The sequence below is a fragment of the Chiloscyllium plagiosum genome, chromosome 3 (genome assembly GCF_004010195.1).
Source record: "Chiloscyllium plagiosum isolate BGI_BamShark_2017 chromosome 3, ASM401019v2, whole genome shotgun sequence".
Taxonomy (NCBI): Eukaryota; Metazoa; Chordata; class Chondrichthyes; order Orectolobiformes; family Hemiscylliidae; genus Chiloscyllium; species Chiloscyllium plagiosum.
The window spans coordinates 97,483,793-97,504,763 of NC_057712.1; the positions used below are offsets into that span (position 1 = coordinate 97,483,793).

The 20,971-nt window shown below is 40.5% G+C and overlaps 1 protein-coding gene across 6 annotated transcripts in view; it reads left to right on the top strand.

Moving 5' to 3' along the window:
* Positions 1 to 20,505, top strand: part of cnr1 (cannabinoid receptor 1) — a 35,050-nt gene extending 14,545 nt beyond the window's left edge. For 5 of the 6 annotated variants that reach the window (XM_043686872.1, XM_043686840.1, XM_043686833.1 and 2 more), the window contains one exon: positions 17,317 to 20,505. In XM_043686872.1, coding sequence (XP_043542807.1) covers positions 17,344 to 18,765 — 1,422 coding nt within the window. In that variant the 5' untranslated portion in view covers positions 17,317 to 17,343 and the 3' untranslated portion in view covers positions 18,766 to 20,505. Of the gene's footprint in view, positions 1 to 9,383; positions 9,476 to 17,316 lie in introns of those variants that run through there. The other variant, XM_043686863.1, reaches the window with a different exon arrangement.
* The last annotated feature ends 466 nt before the right edge of the window (positions 20,506 to 20,971 follow it).

Genomic DNA, 20,971 nt, shown 5'->3' on the forward strand with positions numbered 1-20,971 from the left:
AGCATCAAGTACAGGACCCCCAATATTGGGGTTGCAATACCTTCTTCACCAAAACATCAACATTTAAGTTTAAAGGGGTAATGTTCCTTCCCGAAGGTGTGTCATTTATCATTGCTGTCATATCTGTTTTTGTTCCATTTCTGCTGTTGGGGTGCTGTGGACGTCCGGGACTGATGGTAAATCTGTTATTGTGCAGATGGTGAGTTCACATCTTCTTGATCAGATGGTTGCAGTAGAAGAACACCTCCTTAAGTTGGTCATACATGCATACAGTTATGAGAGTATATCTGGTCATTTACTTCCACTACATACCTTCGAACTGACAATTGAATTTTCCTTTCTCAAATTGTCATGTAGTTTGGCTCTTGTTGAGAGCATTGAAGGTTTTACTCTGACTGTCCCTCCAATTCTCAACTCCAGCAAAGGTTTAACTGTCTTCTCAAAATTAAATCTGTCTTACTGCCAATTCACCTTGATTCTATCATTCACTACTTCTGACGTCAGTGGATGTTTTGCTATTGGAAGAACAGTTTGGATATGGTGTGGCATTAATCTTTGTATGACTACTTTTCATGCCTTCAGTAGATGTATATCTCCTCTTGAGGATTACGTTGAACTCACATATGCTGAATTTGCTTGATCACATTCTGATACCTTTGAAGATTCTCAGCCTTTCTATTTGACTGGGAATAGAGTGGAGATAATACATTGTGTTGAATTTCCCAAACATTTATGAATTGGCTGAATTCTTCACTCTTGAATTGAAAGTCCTTGTCACTTCACAATGTCAAGAGTGCTGTAACAGTTGAAATGTGTTCTCAAGGTGTTCAACAATCCCACTAGTAGCTGTTGAAATCAGCTGGTCTACTTCCAGTCAGAATAGTAGTCTGTTGACAAGATAATCATTTCATGTGAGGGTGAAAAGGTCTTCTCCTAGCTTCATCCATAGCCTATCTGGAATTTTATGTGTCATCAGTGGTTCCCTAGCTTGATTAGCTTGATCATTATTAGAAGCACTGGACTGGCTGATATGGTCTTTGATTTTGTTGCCATGTTTAGCCAGTAGAGTACATCACTTGCCTTCCTCATTCTTGGTTTGACTCCTTGATATGGGTGCACTTTGGCATCTCTCCTCTCAACTCTTTCGATATCATGACTCCATTTCTTTTGTACAATACGCCATCTCAGACTGTCAATTGCAGCACTGGTGTTGTCACCCCGAGTGGCTTGATTTTAGTGAATACTGCTTCTTGTTTAGTGCCTCAAAACCACTAGACTTCCTTGGCCATGAGTTGGTATAACATTCTGATGACAAATTGTCAAGAACTAATTAGAAATCCAGAAAATCATTGTGCTGTTCTATCACTGTTATAGCTTTTATCTTTTCATGATAAAAATGAAAATCTTTTGCTGTCAGTAAATGACCTGTGTACTTGATTTTGGGCATCTTTTATTGCAATCTTTCTTATTTGTTTGAGGTTAATCTGGGAGCTATCTCTAGCAGTCACACTAGCTTTTGACTATGGTTTAGGGGCGGCACAGTGGCTCAGTGGTTAGCACTGCTGCCTCACAGAGCCAGAGACCTAGATTTGATTCCTGCCTTGGGCAACTGTTTGTGTGGAGTTTGCACGTTCTTCCCGTGTCTGCGTGGGTTTCCTCCGGGTGGTCCAGTTTCTTCCCACAAACCAAAAGATGTGCAGGTCGGGTGAATGGGCCATGCTAAATTGCCAAATCACGGGTAAATATAGGGTAGGGGAATGGGTCTGGGTGGGTTACTCTTCGGAGTGTTGGTGTGGACTTGTTGGGCCGAAGGGCCTGTTTCCATACTGTAGGGAATCTAATCCACATGGTGGTTCAGTGGTTAGCACTGCTGCCTCACAGCACCAGGGTTAAATTCCTGCCCCGGGTGATTGTCTGTGTGGAGTTTGCACATTCTCCTCGTGTCTGCGTGGGTTTCCTCCGGGTACTTCAAAGATGTGCAGGTCAGGTGAATTGGCCATGATAAATTGCCCATAATATTAGGTATGTTAGTCAGGGGTAAATAGGAGGTAGGGGAATGGGTCTGGGTGGGTTGCTCTTCAGAGGGTCGGTGTGGATTTGTTGGGCTGAAGGGCCTGTTTCCATACTGTATGTAATCTAATTTAATTTTTTCAATGTGATTCTACAACAATAAATTAGCAGATCATTCACAATGTAGCTCCAATTCCAGCAAGATCACTAATTATCTCGTGTCTTCTGCATTAATATTCCACTAGAGCTATGGAAATGCAAATGGCATGTGAAATCATGTGTATCTCAGGAACAGAATCCAATAACTATCCATCACATCCAGGGTAGTGAAGATTTTTGTCTTTGCAAGTTATGGCAACATCCCTTCAATGTGGCTTAGGCCACTGAGATCTCTTCAGAATGATATTTAATTCCTTTGGGACAATGCACACCCTTTGCTTTCCTGGTTGATTCACTGCTAAACCATTCTGTCACAAGATCTGTCACTTTCTTAGTTACTCCCATCTTTTCCAGCTCTTCTATGTTTTCTTTCAGACTGGTCTTTATGGAAGCTGGAACATTCCGTAGCAGATGCTGAATTATACTTTCATCTGCTTTGAAATGATTTTATCTAGGAAAACATCTTAAACCGAACATTTACTATTGTACATCTTTCGGATCTGGTCTATGGTCAAAGTTGTGGCACATTACAAAACTGTTGAGGCATGTTTAGGATTACCAGCCAAGCTTTAGACTTGCTGCGGCTGAACGTAGCCACATTTGCTTGCCATCTATGATCTCGGAATCCAAATCTTGGTTCCACACATTGCATTAGACTCTCAGAGTTTCCTGTCATTTGTTTTCAAGTGTTGCTTCATCATACAGCCTTCCCCTTATTTTTGAAAGCTTAAATTTTGGATTTTTATGTTGAGTAACTTTACTCATTCCTGTGAAGCTTGTGATGTTGCAGGATTCATTTGTGTCTATCTGGCACATTAGGTTGACCCGGTGTTCTCCTTCTGGTGTCATCACTCCTATAGTTTCAAACTATTTGTTACCTATCAACCGAACCAATCTTTTGCTTGGTGTAGATTTGTCAGAATCTTCAGCTGATATGTCTCTAGTATTCATCTGTCTCTATTTGTTGCACTTCCTTCCAGCCCAGCATCTGTATGCAAACTAACCTCTAGCTGTGAGAAAACTGCTTCCCTGCCACTGACCAAACCTTCTTTTCTTTTGTGTCTATACTATTTGCATTCTTCCCTTTATCCATGATCTCTTGGCTGTTAAAGCCCAGAATGTCTATCGGCATGGTGGTTAGCCCAGCTGCCTCACAATCCCTCCCAGTGACCTTGGGTGACTGTGTGGAGTTTACATGTTCTCCCCTTGTCTGTTTGGGTTTCCTCCAGGTGCTCCAATTTGAACCCACAGTCTAAAGATGTACAGGTTAGGTGGATTGACCACACTAAATTGTCCTTGTAATGTCCAGGGATGTGCCAGCTAGGTGAATTAGCCAAGCAGGGTTTTATGGTGGGAGGCGTGGGTCTGGGTGGGATGCTCTTCAGAATATAGATGTAGACTCATTGGCCTCTGCCTGCACTACAGGGATTCCGTGATTCGATGAATGTAATGTAAGGTCTAGTCTGTCCTGCCATGAATCTGCTCAATTCCTATTTTACAACAGTGACATCTCAGCACATGTCATTTTCTTTTGAGAATACATTTCTCCTCTCTCAGTAGACTTGCTGTCATTGTAGGGTCTCTTAAATCTGTTGCAATCTATCAATAATTAGATCATCTTTTAGTTGCCTATGCCACAGGAGTCTGTGAGATGTTTTAATGCATTTACACATTGATCAATGGATTATTCTTCATCCTGATCCTAAAATTGAACTCATACCATTCATAAGTTATTTCTTTTGAGGTTCAAAGCATGCCTACAAGCCTGTCAAAATTTATGCAACTCTTTTTCTGTTTCCTGAGAGATTTGAGGTGGTATACACTTTGAAACAGGCTCTCATCAAGATAAAGGTACAGTTACTCAAAGCTGCTCTGACTGGTGAACTAGATCTTCACCATTTTTAACTGAGCTATTGGTGTGGAAAAACTGCCAGTTCTGTTTCACCTTATATTTCATTTCAACTGGTCTGGAAGATGAAAAGTTGCAGTCATAATTGTATCTTACTCAATGTTTCAGTGACTTTTAGTCGCTTTCATAGCCCTGAACATTCCTATCTCCAACTCTTTGGTTTTATGCAGATTTCCAATACTCCATCCCATCTTCAGTCCTGACAACATGTTATATGTTCAATCTGATACTATGCTGCCAGTATTATCTCCTTATTGAACTTGGCTGCAAGATGTATATGCCCTCTCAGTGCCTCATGCTAGAGGTTACATGAGTACAGCAAGCCAGGTGGCATATAGGTTGCAGTGATGCATTTCTAACCCAAACACCCTATGACTTTGTTCTGATATCTTTGTCACAATCAACTTGAGATAATTTTGTTTCTGTCTCCACAGATGCCACCAGACCTGCTAAGTGCCTGCAGAACATTCTGTTTTTATTTCAAATTTCCAGTATTTGTAGTATCTTGGCTTTGTATTGCAATACAAAAGCCCTGTCTTTGATGAGAATTTGGTAAAACAGGTCTCTTTGCCTTGGTGGACATTTGCTAGTTCCTCCTAATTCCCACACATAGTGCTTTAATATATTCTTCTTGTATTCCAATGAACTCAGTGACTACTTTGACATCTTTTTCATGCATAAACATATACTGCATATGGCATATTCTCCAGTGTATGCTGTGAGTATATTACTGCAGTCTATGTTTTGTCCTTGTAGTTTCAATATTCCGCTAAACTATTCATATCTGTCAATATTCCTAAGGCAACATTAATATTTCATTTTGCTGACAGTTGTGCACATATTCAGTGAAGTAAATTTTGTTTGCTCTCTGTTGTCTTCCTACTTGCCAGTGTTGGATATATTTCTATGCACTAATGTTACAATAAGCCAATCTTTCAGTTATCTTTACCATGAGCTAACTATGATTATTTACAAGGTGTCCACAGTCTTCTGGCTTGATGAAAATGAAGCATGTTGCTCAGTATCATGTGTGCCTCTGGCCTGCCCATGCAGATGTAGGGATTGTTCACTTCACTCCAATTGTGGCCATGCTCAACATTCCCAACCACTACATCCAAATGTAGTCAATGCTAAACTCTTATCTGTTGGCTGTAAAAATTCTCCATCAGGTAGATCAACCATTTCCTAGTGTGCAGAATTACATACTATGAAATTCTGTATGTAGAGTACAGAATTTCATAGTATCTAGAACTTGGCACTACACTGATAATTACTCACCTTTTATTATGCTTGAACTTCTAAGTCACATTCAAATAATCAATTATCAATAGAGTCATAGAGATGTACAGCACCGAAACATACTCTTTGGTCCAACCATCCATGCCGACCAGATATCCTAAATTAATCTAGTCCCATTGCCAGCACTTGACCCACATCCCTCTAAACCTTTCCTATTCATACACCCATCCAGATAGCTCTGCAATGTTGTAATTGTACCAATCTCCACCAATTCCTCTGGCAGCTCATTCCAGACATGCACCACCCTCTGTGTGAAAAAGTTGTCCTTTAAATCTCTTTTAAGTCTTTCCCCTCTCACCCTAAACCTATACCCTCTAGTTCTGGATTTCTCCACCCAGGGAAAAGACCTTGTCTATTTACCATATCATTGCCTCTCATGATTTTATAAACCTCTATTAGGTCACCGTCAGTTCCAATGCTCCAGGGAAAACAACCCTAGCCTATTCAGCCTCACCCTGTAGCTCAAATCCTCCAAACCTGGCAACATCCTTGTAAATCTTTTCTGAACCCTTTCAAGTTTCACAACATCCTTTTTATAACAGGGAGATCAGAATTGGACATAGTATTCCAAAAGTGGCCTAATCAGTGTCCTGTACAGTTGCAATGTGATGTCTCAACTCCTGTACTCAATACCCTGACCAATAAAGGAAAGCATAACACACACCTTCTTCACTATTCTACCTACCTGCGACTCCACTTTCAAGGAACTATGATCCTGTACTCCAAGGTCTCTTTTTTCAGCAACATTCTCCAGGACACTGCCAGTAAGTGTATAAGTCCGGCCCTGACATGCCTTTCTAAAATGCAGCAATTCACATTTATCTAATTTAAACTCCATTTGCCACTCCTTAGTGCATTGGCCCAGTTGATCAAGGTCCTGTTGTACTCTGAAGTAACCTTCTTCACTGTCCACTACACCGTCTATTTTGGTATCATCTGCAAACTCAGTAAATATATTTCCTATGTTCACATCCAAATTATTTATATAAATGATTTAAAATAGTGGACCCAGCACCGATTCTTATGGCACACCGTTGGTCACAGGCCTCCACTCTGAAAAGCAATCATCCACCACCACAATCTGTCTCCTTAACTTGGAGCCAGTTCTGTATCCAAATGGCTAAATCTCCCTGTATTCCATGCGATCTAATGTTACTAACCAGTCTCCCATGTGGAAGTTTTTTGATGCCTGACTGAAGTCCACATAGATCATGTCCAATGCTCTACCTTCATCAATCCTCTTCATTACTTCTTTAAAAAACTTAGTCAAGTTAGTGAGCCACAATTTCCCACAGACAAAACCAATTGAATGACATTCTACTGCTCTCCTCTGTGTGAGTATTTGTGAAATGTCCATTAGTGACATCACAGTGAAATAAGCAGTTCCAGTCTAAATATGTAGAAAAGTCTTGCTCTAGCAGTACAGGATCATCACATACCTCAAAACTGCCTTTATACTTCCCATGAATCCCACTCCTTCGATTATGAACATTACCGACGTTTGGTTAATGATTGAGCTTTGCATTCTTTTGACCTTCAGAGGTTGTGTATGTGCGTATGTTGTGATAAGATTAACTGACTGATACAAGTGAAGCACACTAAGCAGATGCTGAAGCTCATCATGTGAAAAACTATAACAGTAGAAAAAGGGAAGGGGTTTGCTTTTTTGATACAATGGTACTGTCCCAACATCTGAGACAGGAGAATTTGGTTCAAGTTTCACCTGCTCCAGAGTGGAGTAATAACATCTCTAGGCAGGTTGCTTAGAAAACATCTTGCACTAGAGGGGCCGCAAGAATTGCTGGAGTGAAATTCTGTAGTCGCTTATTGAGCTTTGAGGTCCAGCTGTGAATCATGCTTCTGGTACAAGAATGGATATGTGTTGCAGTAACATCCTTCACTTTGATGAGCAATAAAAACATTAACAAAGAGCTATCTTTCCTGGAAAGTAAATTGGGAAAACAAAGCATATAATATCTTGTTCCAGAGCTTGCAAATCCTATCTTTACACATCACATAAAATATACTAAAATAAGATTTAATTGAATACTCTCATGTCTCAGTTTTTGTTACATTGCTGGTACAGTGTGCAGAATAACTTGTTTTTACTTATTCAAGGGTGTAGGAGTCTCTGGCTAGATCTGCAATAATTGCGCATCCCTTGTCGCCTCTTTGAAATAGTAATTCAAAACGAGAAAAACTTTCAACATTGGTTTAAGGCTTAGTTCAATAATTAATCATGAACTAACCTTTGAAGAATCAGTAATTTTAAAATGTGAGCTTTTTTACCATTAATGTAACTATGGTTTTTGGAGACCTCTGACGTTCCTGACTGTAGAGTAAGGATATATATGGAGACTTAAAACTTCCATATCATTTATTTGCTTCAATCCTATTTAAGGGTGTCCTGTGATAGAATCAATAGTGTCCTTGCTTCTGACCTGGAAACTGTACATTCAAGTTTCACACCAGGACTTGTTGTCTAAGGAAGGGCTATCAAGAATGTATCAGACAAGCTGAGAATCATCTCGTAAATCTTCCCAGCACATGCCTGTGGCCAGTGTTAAGATAGAGTGAGATTCCTGGTCAGTCCATGTGATGGAAAGAAATTGGAGCCTCTACCATCACTATCCATAGATCCTTCCAAACTTATGACCTCCTACCAAATGGAAGGATAAGGGCAGCAGGAGCCTGGGAGCACCACCAGCTGCATGTTCCCTCCAAGACACAAACCACCTTGATTGGAAACTATGTCATTGTATTTGGGTCCTAATCCTGGAATTCCCCTTCCCATTTCATTATGGATGCACCTACAGCACAAGGACTGCAGTAGTTCAAGAATGCAACTCACCAGCACCTTCTCACAGGCAACTACAAATAGGCACTAAATGCTGGTCCCGCCAGCAATACTCACATCCTGTGAATGAATTCTTAATAAAGCTGAAATGCTAACCTGCTTTTTCCTCCATTGCCATGCCAACAGATCTGTTGTATACTTTGGAACGTTTTGCTATTATTTTGACTATTAAGGATTAGTAATTGGAAATTGTGACGGCTTCCATAAAGGGGCAAGTGATCCATTCCACCAGATTAGCATCCAGGAAATCTATGCTGAGTTGCAGAGATGGTATACACTGTTGCCATTGATGGTGAAGAGAGTCAGTATTGATGCTGGTGCACGTGGTGCCAGTTAAGTAGCTGCTTTGACCTGAATGATGTCAAGCTTCTTGTTTGCTGCTGGAGTTCCTCTCCTCCAGGCAAATGAGGAGAATTCCATCGAACTCCTGAACTGTGCTTTCTAGATGGTGAACGGCTCTGGGGAGTCAGGAGGTGAGTTACTTGCTACAACATTCCTAGCCTTGACCTGTTCTTGTAGCTACAGTATCTATATGGCTGGTCCAGGTCAGCCAGATTGTGGTCAGTGACAGAATATTGTCAGCAGGGCAATTTAGTGATAGTAATGCCACTGAATATCAAGAGGCAATGGCTAAATCTTTGTTTGGCAATGGTCATTGTGTGGTTATACTCTGATTGCCAGATTCTCTTCAGACATGTTTAATGAAATGAAAGACGCTGTGATCTGCTCATTGATGTTCTCAAATTCCAACCATCTCCCAAACATCAATGCAGTGATTTTGTTTTTCAGCCTTCTTCAATCCTTTCTGAAAAAGGTTAATAATTAATGGAGACCAGTGCCAAATTAGAGGCAGTTAGCTCTATCCAAACATATCCACTCAAAACTAATACGTCTCTATCCCTTTTTTAGGTGTCCCCACAGGATTTCTCACTTCCAACTAAGGAAAGGAAAATGGATTTTCCTTCTGTGCTACATCCAACTCTGCAAAACATAGGAACAGGAGTAGGCCAGATAGCTCCCACAACTGGTTCCATCCATTCAAGAGATCATCTCTGATCTACAACTGAACTCTCTGTATCTTTGTCCCATATCCCTTGCTATCTTCGGTTAGCTAAAGACTGTCAAACTCAGATTTAAAATCATCAAACATCAGTTAATGCTCGTGGGACAGAGTTCCAAGCTTTTGCCACACTTTGGGTGTAAAAGTGTTGCCTAATTTCATATCTGACACTGATTTTCAGGTAATATCTTCTATTTCTATACTTACCAATCAGTGGAAATACTTTCTCTCTATCCACTCTATGTTTTCCTCTTAATATCTTGATAACTTCCTACCCATAAACCTCTAAATACAGCCCACATTTGTATGATCGCTCCTTGTGATCTAATACTTGAATCCAAGCATCACTCTAATAAACCTATGCTGCACTCCTTTCTAAAGTGCCCAGCCCAGGAATGCTGACAGTATTCCAGATGTGGTTTAACAGCTACAACGTGACATCTATTCCTTACGTGTATATGCGCTAATTCCATTAGTCTTTAATCTGTTTTGATTATTTTCTATTTATGCTCATGACGATTGAATGATCTACATGGAGAAAGTGAGGATTACAGATGCTGGAGATCAGAGTCAAAGAGTGTGGTGCTGGAAAAGCACAGCTGGTCAGGCAGCATCCGAGGAGCAGGAGAATCGACATCTCAGGCATAAGCCCTTCATCAGGCCCTTCTTGATGAAGGGCTTATGCCTGAGATGTCGATTCTCCTGCTCCTCGGATGCTGCCTGACTGGCTGTGCTTTTCCAGCATCACACTCGTGAATGATCTACATGTCTGGATTGTTGAGTTTGTTAGATTTTCACTGCTTCTAGCTTTTCACCATTCAGAAAGTACCCTATTCTATTCTCTTAAAATCCAAAAGAAATGACTTCACACTTGCTGACCTCAAAATTCATTTGCCACAATTTTAACCCATTCACTTAATCTCACAGTCACATTTTAATGCTGTGTTTCCACATTTTAATGTTGTGCTTACCTTTATGCTATCATCACATTTGGATATGTGGCTATCCATTCCCATACCTAAATTGTGAATAAATAAGGTGAATATATGAAGATCCAGAACAGGTCCATGAGTATCTGCTCTCATCATAGAATCATACAGTATGGAAGAGGCTGTTCAGCCCATTGAGCCTATATTGTCAAAAATACAATACCTACTCTACTCCTATTTTCCTGCACTAGACCTGTAAATGAATCACTCAATGGTTTTCTTATTCTTTTAAGATATTTCTTGAGAGCTCAGCTAAAAACATGTGGAGAATCATGAGCAAGATTTGCATCCTATGCTAACATAATGCAAAAACAGCAATCATCCTGTTAGACATCTTTGATTAGATTGCAAGCCTCTGAGAGTATATTGTAAATACAAAAATCAATATCATAAATATCAAGTATTTATCTTATTGCTGATGTGGCTGTGTCCCAGCAGTGTAATGTTATGCATCTAATGTGTGGGTGAAGAGTGTTAACAGGCGTTCTGCTTTTCTGCACTGGTTGCTGTTATTTTTAACCCATATCATGTCTAGCAGCAATGTGAGAGGAAATGGGAACCCAATGTGTAAGTCTCCCCATGTCAGTATAAAGCCTCTCCATTGGCAGGTTCTTGGCAGTCCTCCTCATAGCTACCCACAAAAATTGGGCTTCTCATGGCCCCAGGCTAAAACTTCAAAAAAATCAGGAGGAGGAGGCTTTACCTCCAAACATGCAGTGAGCAGTCCCACTAGTACACTGACACACCCAGGCACTCATCGACCAAATTCCCAGCTATGGGCAAATGGCTCCTCTGTCCTTGTGGATACCTCAGAAGTTGCATATCGTAAATCCTGACAAATAAACTGGAGTTCAGCCCAAAGCCAGGCTGATGGTTAGGTTTGCCATCTTTCCAGCAACTCTGACGACAAGCATTGAGGTTTGAATTTTTTCTAACTCAGCTGGGGAGGTCATGCAGAGGAACCTATTTTTTGGGCGGTCCATGGGCTTCATTAATTTTCCCAAGGCCTGAGCTTTGTAGAGGACACTCCAGCTCGGCTGAAGAGCACTAACAGGAGACTGCAGTTACAAGTGATAAGGCCAACTCGATTGGTGGAGAAACATTTGCTACAAACTGTCTCCAATGGTTGGAGGAACCATTGTGTCCCACTGGCCAACAAGCTAGGGCCTCAAGTCGCATAGTCCCACCCAGTGAGGTGCTAATCCACCATGGTTCCACCTGCTTCAAATGGGTGCTTGGAGCTTAGAGTGTCTGCTGAGCAAATGGAAAGGATCCATCACATCAGGCAAACAACAAAAAACAAGGAGGATTCCAACTTTTCAGTTGGTAAACTGGAACATTGGGCATGGGATGAGCATAAGATTGACAGACAACTTACAGCTTATCAATAACAGCAGCTGTGATCAACATGGAACTGGATAGAATGATCATGGACACAGCTTCATTCCCAGGATCGCTGAGACCAGATCACCGAAACATAAACATTACATGTTCATCTGGCAGGGAAGACTTCATAGGAAATGGAACACACTTCTTTTGATGATAGAGGCCTCACAACTGTTCAGAATATGACCCCTACAACTGCCTCTCAACTCAAACATGATCAGTTAACATCACAAATGTCCATGCTCCATTACAGAACTGGAAGACCAATTTTAATAGAAGCTTCACACTGTTATTTTTCATGATATAGAGTCATTCAGTCAGACAGCAGGGAGACAGACCCTTCAGTCCAACTCATCTGCACTGAGAGGACATCCAAATCTGACCTACTCCCATTGCCGACATTTGGCCCACATCCCTCTAAACTCTTTCTATTCATATAACTATCCACATGTTTAAATGTTGTAATTGTACCCACCTCCACCACTTCCTCTCGCAGCTCGTTCTGTGCATGCACCACCCTCTGTGTGAAAAAGTTGCTCCTTAGTACCTTTTTAAATCTTTCCCCTCTCACCTTAAACCTATGCCCTCTAATTTTGGACTCCCCTATCCTAGGCAAAAATCCATTGGCTAGTCACCCCTTGTGTTTTATAAAACTCAATAAGGTCACCCCTCAGCCTCGAACACTTTAGGAAATAAAGCCTCAGCTTATTCTTTACCGACTGAGGAATTTCATAGTGGGCTTGGTTTGTGGGGCACAGCCTTCTGCCTTGGGCATTATGGTCTGACAAAAAAAAAGAGAGGTCTATTGAACTTCAGTGTTCCCATAAGCTTTATATAACAAATACCTTCTTTCAGAACAAGTCAGGGAAACTAGGTCTTCTGGGAATATTCTCTACCAAAGCATTGGCACCTTTCTGGAGCTGATCATTACCAGCATGACTTGTCAAACAGTATTCCCACGGCTACCACAGCACTGACTGCAATCCAGATCACTCCCATTCTGCACCAGGGTTAGGATGCAACAATTTCCCAAGAAACGTCAGATTATATGTGGGGCATAGCTACAAATTGAGGGGTGACAGATTGAAGACAGCTGTCAGAGACAGGTTTTTTACTCAGAGTGCTAAGGGCATGGAATGCCCTGCCTGTCAATGTAGTTAACTCAGCCACATTAGGGGATAAGCGCCTAGATGATGATGGGATAGTGTTGGGGGATGGGGTTAGATTAGTTCACATGTTGGCGCAACATCAAGGGCGGAAGGGCCTGTTCTGTGTTGTATTGTTTTATGTTCGATGTTCTATGTTCTAAGCAATGCTTTCCTTGTATTAAAATCAACCATACCACATCACCAGATTAAAAAAAAAGTTGTTTGAGTTAATTAAACAAGTGCTCTCTGGCATTTCCATGAAATGTGCAACACTAAAATGAAAAATACTTTCAGACACTGTCTACAATACAAAACCCTCAACATATGGGAAGAAAGAGCAGAAAAATGCTGATTGGTTCAAGACTAACATCACTGTGATGGAACTTGTCATTAAAGTCAAGCAGTCTGCCCTTAATAGTTGTAAGAGCTCCAATTGCGATGGGGTTAAATGAACCAAGACCTGCATAAAACAAAATCCAACAGACTGGTTGGTGACACACCAATGACTATGGATGATGGTGGATTACTCTGCCAGGATATCCAGATGTACTTTAATACATGAACTAGCAGGGGTATTTATGAAAGGATCAAAATGACAGCAGGTCAATTAGTAAATAAAATGACTCAATTGAAAACAGAGGGAGCAGAGATCATCACCAACCACAATAAACAGTTGGAGAATAGGTAAAGTACCTTAAATTTCATGCTGGGAAGAATACTGCCACCAAAGAGATTCTAGACATAGCAGAACTGGAAATCAAACCAACAGCAGAGGAGCTTAGCAAATCTACTCACTTGCTGTCCATGAGCAAAGCTTCCAGGTGCTGAAGCTATATCGCCTGATAAGATGCAAGAAACCAGCACTCCTGCAGCAGTGGTAGTGCCCAGGATATGTGTAATGAAAGACCGTGACATTGCATAAGAACAAGAACAAGGGTTACGGCACTAACTGAAACAGCATTGAGGTGTCTCACTGGTGACCATCATAGAAAATGTGTTTGCTCCTGTTTGCTCGCCAGACTGTACATCCTGGCTGAACATATCTACACTGGATTCCAGCATGGTTTCGGAACTGAATTATCTACAATCGATACTACTACAGAGCTGTAATGGAAATGCTGTGAACAAAGGTGACCATTATATATTGCCTTCATCAATCTCAGTGAGGTATTTAACCTCCACATCATTCAACCATGTGAGCAGATGTATTTAAGCTGCTGCAGAAAATTGGCAATATGCATCAGAAAGGCAAATATCATGGCCCAGGATGTTGCTAAAGCATTAACAATATGGTTCTGAGGTTGTTGATACTTCACATAGCTAAGGTCTACAATTGCCAACAATCTGTCACTTGATGCTGAAGTCAATTCAGGAATCACAAAAGCTTTATCTGTTATGTCCAAGCTAAGTAAGAGAGTGTGGAGCACCAGTAACCTGGCTGAGAATATGAAATAGTGAATGAATAACGTGCAGTGTGTTCCTGCATACTGGTGAGACTAATATACTGGGCAGGAGAAAAGGCTGAAAAGTTCCACCTTCACTGTGTCAGATGTCTCCTCAGCACCTCTTGGTCAAATAAAGTTAACCAACAAGTTGAAGCATGCTAATTCCATCAACTCACACTCAATATCTATCCAACTCAATTTCCCTGTATTTCTCAGTGATATACTACAAATGCCTACTCACTTCATCTGCTCCCTCCCATCTGCATCTCTTTCCTAAATGTGGTGACCTCTTAGATATTTTCACCTCAAAGTTCAACCATATTCTCAGCTATCTATCACCTCTCAAACTTCCCATATTCTGTGATATCTACAACTGTGATATCATTAGTTATGTCCATGCCCACCATTTCCTTATGCCTCCTTTCAATTATTTTCTATTCTGTGCAAAGCATCAGGATTATTATTAACAGAACTATCAAAAAGATATGTGATTGCTTTTTTGTTGCTTCAGCTCACCTACCACACTCCAACATTGTCAACTGCTTAACTACTTTATCCACTTCTATCATCACTCCTCTATCTATTACCTGGTGATCTGTTAGAAATATCAAGTATTGTGATCAATTCAGGTCTTCATGTTATAAAAGAGAACATAGAGGCGCTGGAGGAGTTGCAATAAAAATTTAGTAGAACACAATCAGAACTGAGAAGTTAAACCTATGAGGAAAGATTGAATAGGCTGAGGATCTGTTCTATTTGTACTGAACAGATAGAGACTTTAATGTAATATTTGATTAGAATAATTGTCAAGAAGAAATGTCCAGGTAAAGCCAAAACAAGAGACCATACATGCACAATAGTCACTAAAAAAAATGAATAGGGAGTTCTGGAGAAATTGCTTGAACCAAAAATTCATTAGAATGTATAACTTAATAACATCAGGAGTGATTAAGGCAAATATCATAGACATGTCTAAGGGGAAGCTATATAAGCACATCAGCGATTAAGGAATACAAGGCAATGTTTATGGCATTATCTGAACATGCGGGGAGGAGGTTCATGATAAGCAGAAAATAAATCTGTCAGGTCAAATTGTCTTGCTTCTGTGCTGTTACTTCTCTCTAAGACTTTGTAACACAAAAAAAATAACATTTATATCGCAGCTTTCATGACTTCAGGAACTCCCAAAGTGCTGTACAGCCAATGAAATGTATTTGTGGTATAGTCACTGTTGCAATGTTGCAACATGATTCTGTTCAGATAATTTGTTTTTATGATGGTTAGAGTCATGTCGCCAGGGGTAAACGTCTCCTGTTCTTCAAAATCATTGCATGAGTTCTTTTGGATCTATCTGAAAGTGCCTAAATGGTTAAAGTCTCATCTCACTCATTACTGCACTGGGTTGACAGCCTAAACAGTTGTGCTTAAGCTAGGAATGGAACTTAAATCTATAAGCTGCTAGTGCAGAGGCAAGAGTGCTTCTAACAAGTCATGCCTGACACAGTAAGAACACATTGTTTACCCATGTTCTTGTATTATTGGGCATTACGTCAACTTTACCATCTGGGATTAGGTATGCTTGAAGAAGGTGGACTTTAACTTATCACATAATACCTTGGTGAAGACTATATATTGAAATCATTGAGTCAATGAATTCATAATGTGTTGGGACTTACAAATAGAGTCATGGGAAGGAGTCTAGTCCACCGCTAAGTCTCTTCACAAATGAAATGGCTTCTATTTCACAACATGGTTTCCCAGCTGATGGCAATACTGGATACATCAGATTCCAAAATGAAAAACTTGACTTGAGAAGCTGTAAGTGTTATTTGACTTCACTCTGACATCACTTTAATTTTCTGCTTTTAGACTTTTCTTCTCACATTTCTAAGTTTCTCAGGACTTTTTCCCACCACTGACTACCTGGAGATTGCTACTAACTGCATCTCTGTTGTCATGCATAAAAGCAAATTACTGCGGATGCTGGAATCTGAAACCAAAAGAGAAAATGCTGGAAAATCTCAGCAGGTCTGGCTGCATCTGTAAGGAGAGAAAAGAGCTGACGTTTCGAGTCTAACTGACCCTCTGTCTAACTAGTATAAATGCCTCCCTATTTCTCCCTTTTATTAGCTTTGACAAAGGGTCAGTTAGACTTGAAACATCAGCTCTTTCCTCTCCTTACAGATGCTGCCAGACCTGCTGAGATTTTCCAGCATTTTCTCTTTTGGTTTCTGCTGTCATGCACCTGTTTTCTCTACATGAACCTACTCACCTCCCTCTCAAGAGCAACCACCATAGCAATTATCTCTCCTTGTGGCCTGCAGGATATTTAAGCTCAAATCACCTGACTTCATTGAAATGTTATTGAACTCACTGTTCGAAATAACATGCTGACCTTTTGAAAAAGGCAGTTAGACTATCACAGAAGAGAAACATAAAATCCATTTCCTTTAGTTTAGAATCTAGAATCCCAGGTATTAGTAGCGTATTATAACCTTGATTATAGAATATTACAGTAAAACATTTACGGTCAATATTTAAAAAGTTTCTGTAAAATACAGAAAGAATCAGGGGTGTTATTTCTCCTGATAAAAGCTTGGTGACACCTCCAGCAAGTGAGTAGAGAATAATAGTAGAATAAAAACTGGTTATTTCTCAAGAAAAATACAGTGAGTGGAGGAAGGATGGTCTCATATGTAAATTTTGTACATGATCTTACTTTTAGTCACACACATCCTCTGGTAGTGATTGATAGGATATTGATCCAATGAGAATTATTCTGTCAGAAATACAGTAGCTGGTTTTGTCATTATATGCAGCCATTCTGATGAACAAACGTTTGATGTCTTCAGATGAAAATTCTCCCTCTATGGTTTTAACAGATGTGGAAAGTAAGAGTTTCAAAGAATAAACTTAATTTGGCAACATAAAAGGATGTATTATTTAAAAAATTTCAATGACAATTAAATTTAAAAGTAATGCTAATTTATTCACATATTTGTTTAATAATTTCTATTTGTCTTTGTCCTAATTCTTTCCTACTTCAATTTGTAGCCTTTTGGAAAGAAACTGAAAGCTATTATGAAGTCTCTACTGGAAGCTCTTTCTGATACGACTTTCCGAACCATCACTACTGACCTCCTTTACATTGCATCCAATGAAGTACAGTATGATGACACTAAAGTAGACTTCAACATGACAAAACTTGGTTATGTCACTCAGAATCTGCATTCTTCCCTTGGAAAAGGCAATGCCTATCTCGAAAAAATGACAGCTGGAGAGGAGCTTTTATCCAATGCCAACCTCCATGATTCAATAAATGCTACTAATTACCTGTACAACCAATCAATTATGAACGATGAATCGACAATAACTTGTGGAGAAAACTTTATGGACATGGAATGCTTTATGATTCTGACCCCTAGTCAACAAATGGCAATCGCTGTATTGGCTTTAACTTTGGGAACATTTACTGTGCTAGAGAATGTATTAATTCTGTGTGTTATAATCCGATCTCGCAGTCTCAGATACAAACCATCCTACCACTTCATCGGCAGCTTGGCAGTGGCTGACCTCCTGGGCAGTGTGATCTTTGTATATAGTTTCGTCGACTTCCATGTATTCCAAAGGAAAGACAGTCCCAATGTCTTCCTGTTCAAACTTGGTGGTGTCACAGCCTCGTTCACAGCTTCAGTAGGCAGTCTCTTCCTGACAGCCATTGATCGATACATCTCCATACACAAGCCCCTTGCCTACAAGAGGATTGTCACACGGCCAAAGGCAGTCATTGCTTTTACAGTCATGTGGACCATATCAATCATGATCGCTGTGCTTCCTCTGTTGGGCTGGAACTGTAAAAAACTGAACTCTGTCTGCTCAGATATCTTTCCTCTCATTGATGAGACTTATCTGATGTTCTGGATCGGTGTTACAAGCATTTTGCTGCTTTTCATCATTTACGCCTATGTATACATTCTGTGGAAGGCACATGTTCATGCTGTCCGTATGATCCAGCGTGGCACTCAGAAGAGTATAATTGTACAGGTGACTGAGGGTGGCAAAGTGCAAACTGTTCGTCTTGATCAAACACGTATGGACATCCGACTGGCCAAGACGCTTGTCCTTATTCTGGTCGTCCTCATCATCTGCTGGGGTCCACTCCTAGCCATCATGGTCTACGATGTCTTTGGGAAGATGAACAAGCTGGTAAAGACGATATTTGCCTTTTGCAGTATGCTGTGCTTACTTAATTCAACAGTTAATCCTATTATCTATGCTCTGCGGAGCAAGGATCTGAGGCATGCATTCCGCAGCATGCTCTGTTCCTGCAAAGGGGCATCAGCTCAGCCACTAGAAAACAGCCTGGAGTCAGACTGCCAACAGAAACAGGGGAACCATCCTGGTACCATGCAAACAGCTGCCAGGACCTGCATCAAGAGCACTGTAAAAGTAGCTCAAGTGGCTATTTCAGTCTCCACAGAGACATCAGCTGAGGCCGTCTGAGTGGAGGAGTCTGACCATTCACAATGACAATAATTCTTAAAGGTTTAATTGTAATAATCGTATTGAAAAGAACTTAGGCAGCTCTTCTGCCATGACATCATTAGCACTAGCTCTGGAAATACAGCAAAGCCAGTTTAGAAACTGCATCCATCCAATTGGCTGATGCATGTCAAACTAAAACCAAGCTTTTCACTGACAACTTGGTTTGTACAGTAAGAGTAAAACAGAACTATATGTGGCAATATAGCAGGTCTCACGAAAAAGCCATTCTCAAGGACAGTCCCTGAACTATCTTGAAACAAGGATGTCCTTTTAAGAATGTCAAGGAAGTTAATATCTGTCACGCACAATATTGATGCAGGTACTTCTAGTATTGCAAGGGCACTCACTTCATGGATGATGCCATCTCCGTGTTGCTGCTTCTCTATCCTGGCCCTGGTGATAACGTCTAGTTAGGACAGAACCAAATTTGGCAAAGCCTATACCTTTCTAATTATAACTGTCAGAATAAGGCAACACCTGAGAACACACAACTGCATAATGAGCTGCCCTTACGATACATGGTGATCCAAGAGACAAATGACTTATTGACTCATTATTAATGCAATCAGAGGTGCATTCCCTGTTGAATTAATATTTAAATTCACAAATTAATTATTGGCTTATAAAAATGAAAGAATTTATTCTTTTTTACCAGCAGCTAAGATAATTTTAATTCTTGGTGATGTGGCAGATATTGACCCTACTTATTCCTTTGAATGTGTAACACTGCTTGTTGCACATATATACACATAAAGATACTCAAGCTTGACATATGATGTGTGATATAACCTAATTGCTAGATCCATTAATTTTCAAATACTGGATTGAGCAACTTAGATTAAAAAGCACCAATTGTGAAACTATCTCATAGTTCCAGTGCTATTGGGCCATTTAGTGGACTAGTTCATTTCTCACTGATTGCCGCAGATTGATTTATAATTTGAATTTAGGTGTGTTGATACCTGAGATAAAAGCATTCAGTGTAGCATCAAGCAGTTACATTAATTTGGAGCAATTTAAAAGTAAATAATGGTCCAATGATTTATATATTTCAGTAAAATGTCACAATGATGGTTAAATGCTACCTTTCTTCCTGATCTTGGTTGTTGATTGGAATAATTACTCAGGTGGTTTTGAATTCAGAGGCATAACTCCTTTGAAAGTTGCTCAAAGCTGTTTTTCAAAATGGTATTATGCAGGTGGGCTACTAAATTGGGCTCATTTGCAGTTGAATTCTGGGTACCATGATGCTTTTAGAGCATCAAAGTGGTGCCCGTGATCCCCACGCACACTTGCGGGTGAACCAAGCTGAATTGTGCAGACATTAAGACACAAGTGAGATCCATTGGAAGTATGCAAAGCAGAAAAGTCACAATGTCAATTAGAAGCGATGTTGATTAGACGTCAGCGGTGGATTTTTGAAGCTCAATGCAGCAGCTAAAGCCCCTCCTAACCTTACATATCTGAATACATGCTTCCCCCCCACTCCGCCACAACCATTTCTCTGGTTCAAGGGATCATCAACTGCTTGTATGTTAGTTTGTAGTTAACGTCTCCTCTGGTTTCTTTTAAGTATTAGACTTCATCTTACAATTGATTCAGTTTGCAAATTCTACAGTAAGTACGACAGGGCAGCACGGTGGCTCAATGGCTAACACTGCTGCCTCAGAGCGGTCTGGGTTTGATTCCATCCTTGGCCGACTGTCTCTGTTTCTACTGGGTGCTCTGGTTTCCTCCCACAGTCCAAAGATGTGCAGGTTAGATGGATTGGCCATGCTAAATCATCCATAATGTCCAGGGGTGTGCAAGCTAGGTGAATTAGTCATGAGAAATGCAGGGTTACAGGGATGAGGTGGGTCTGGGTGGGATGCTATTTGGAGAGTCGGTGTGTACTCGATGGGCCGAATGGTCTGCTCCCACACTGTAGGGATTCTAGGACAGTTGCAGAAGGGGCTTATTGCTGACTTCAAAGCTTCAGCACAAGGCAGTTGCAAAGAGACGAGTGTGCACTATTAGACATCTCCCTTGGACTATAGTGTAAATTGGAGAATGGAAACAGCTTACACAGGACATAAAAATTACGAGCAGAAGTAAGGCATTTGATCCTTCATCCCAGCTCGGCCATTCAACAGGTCTTGTTTGATCTGTTCCAAATTCCACATTC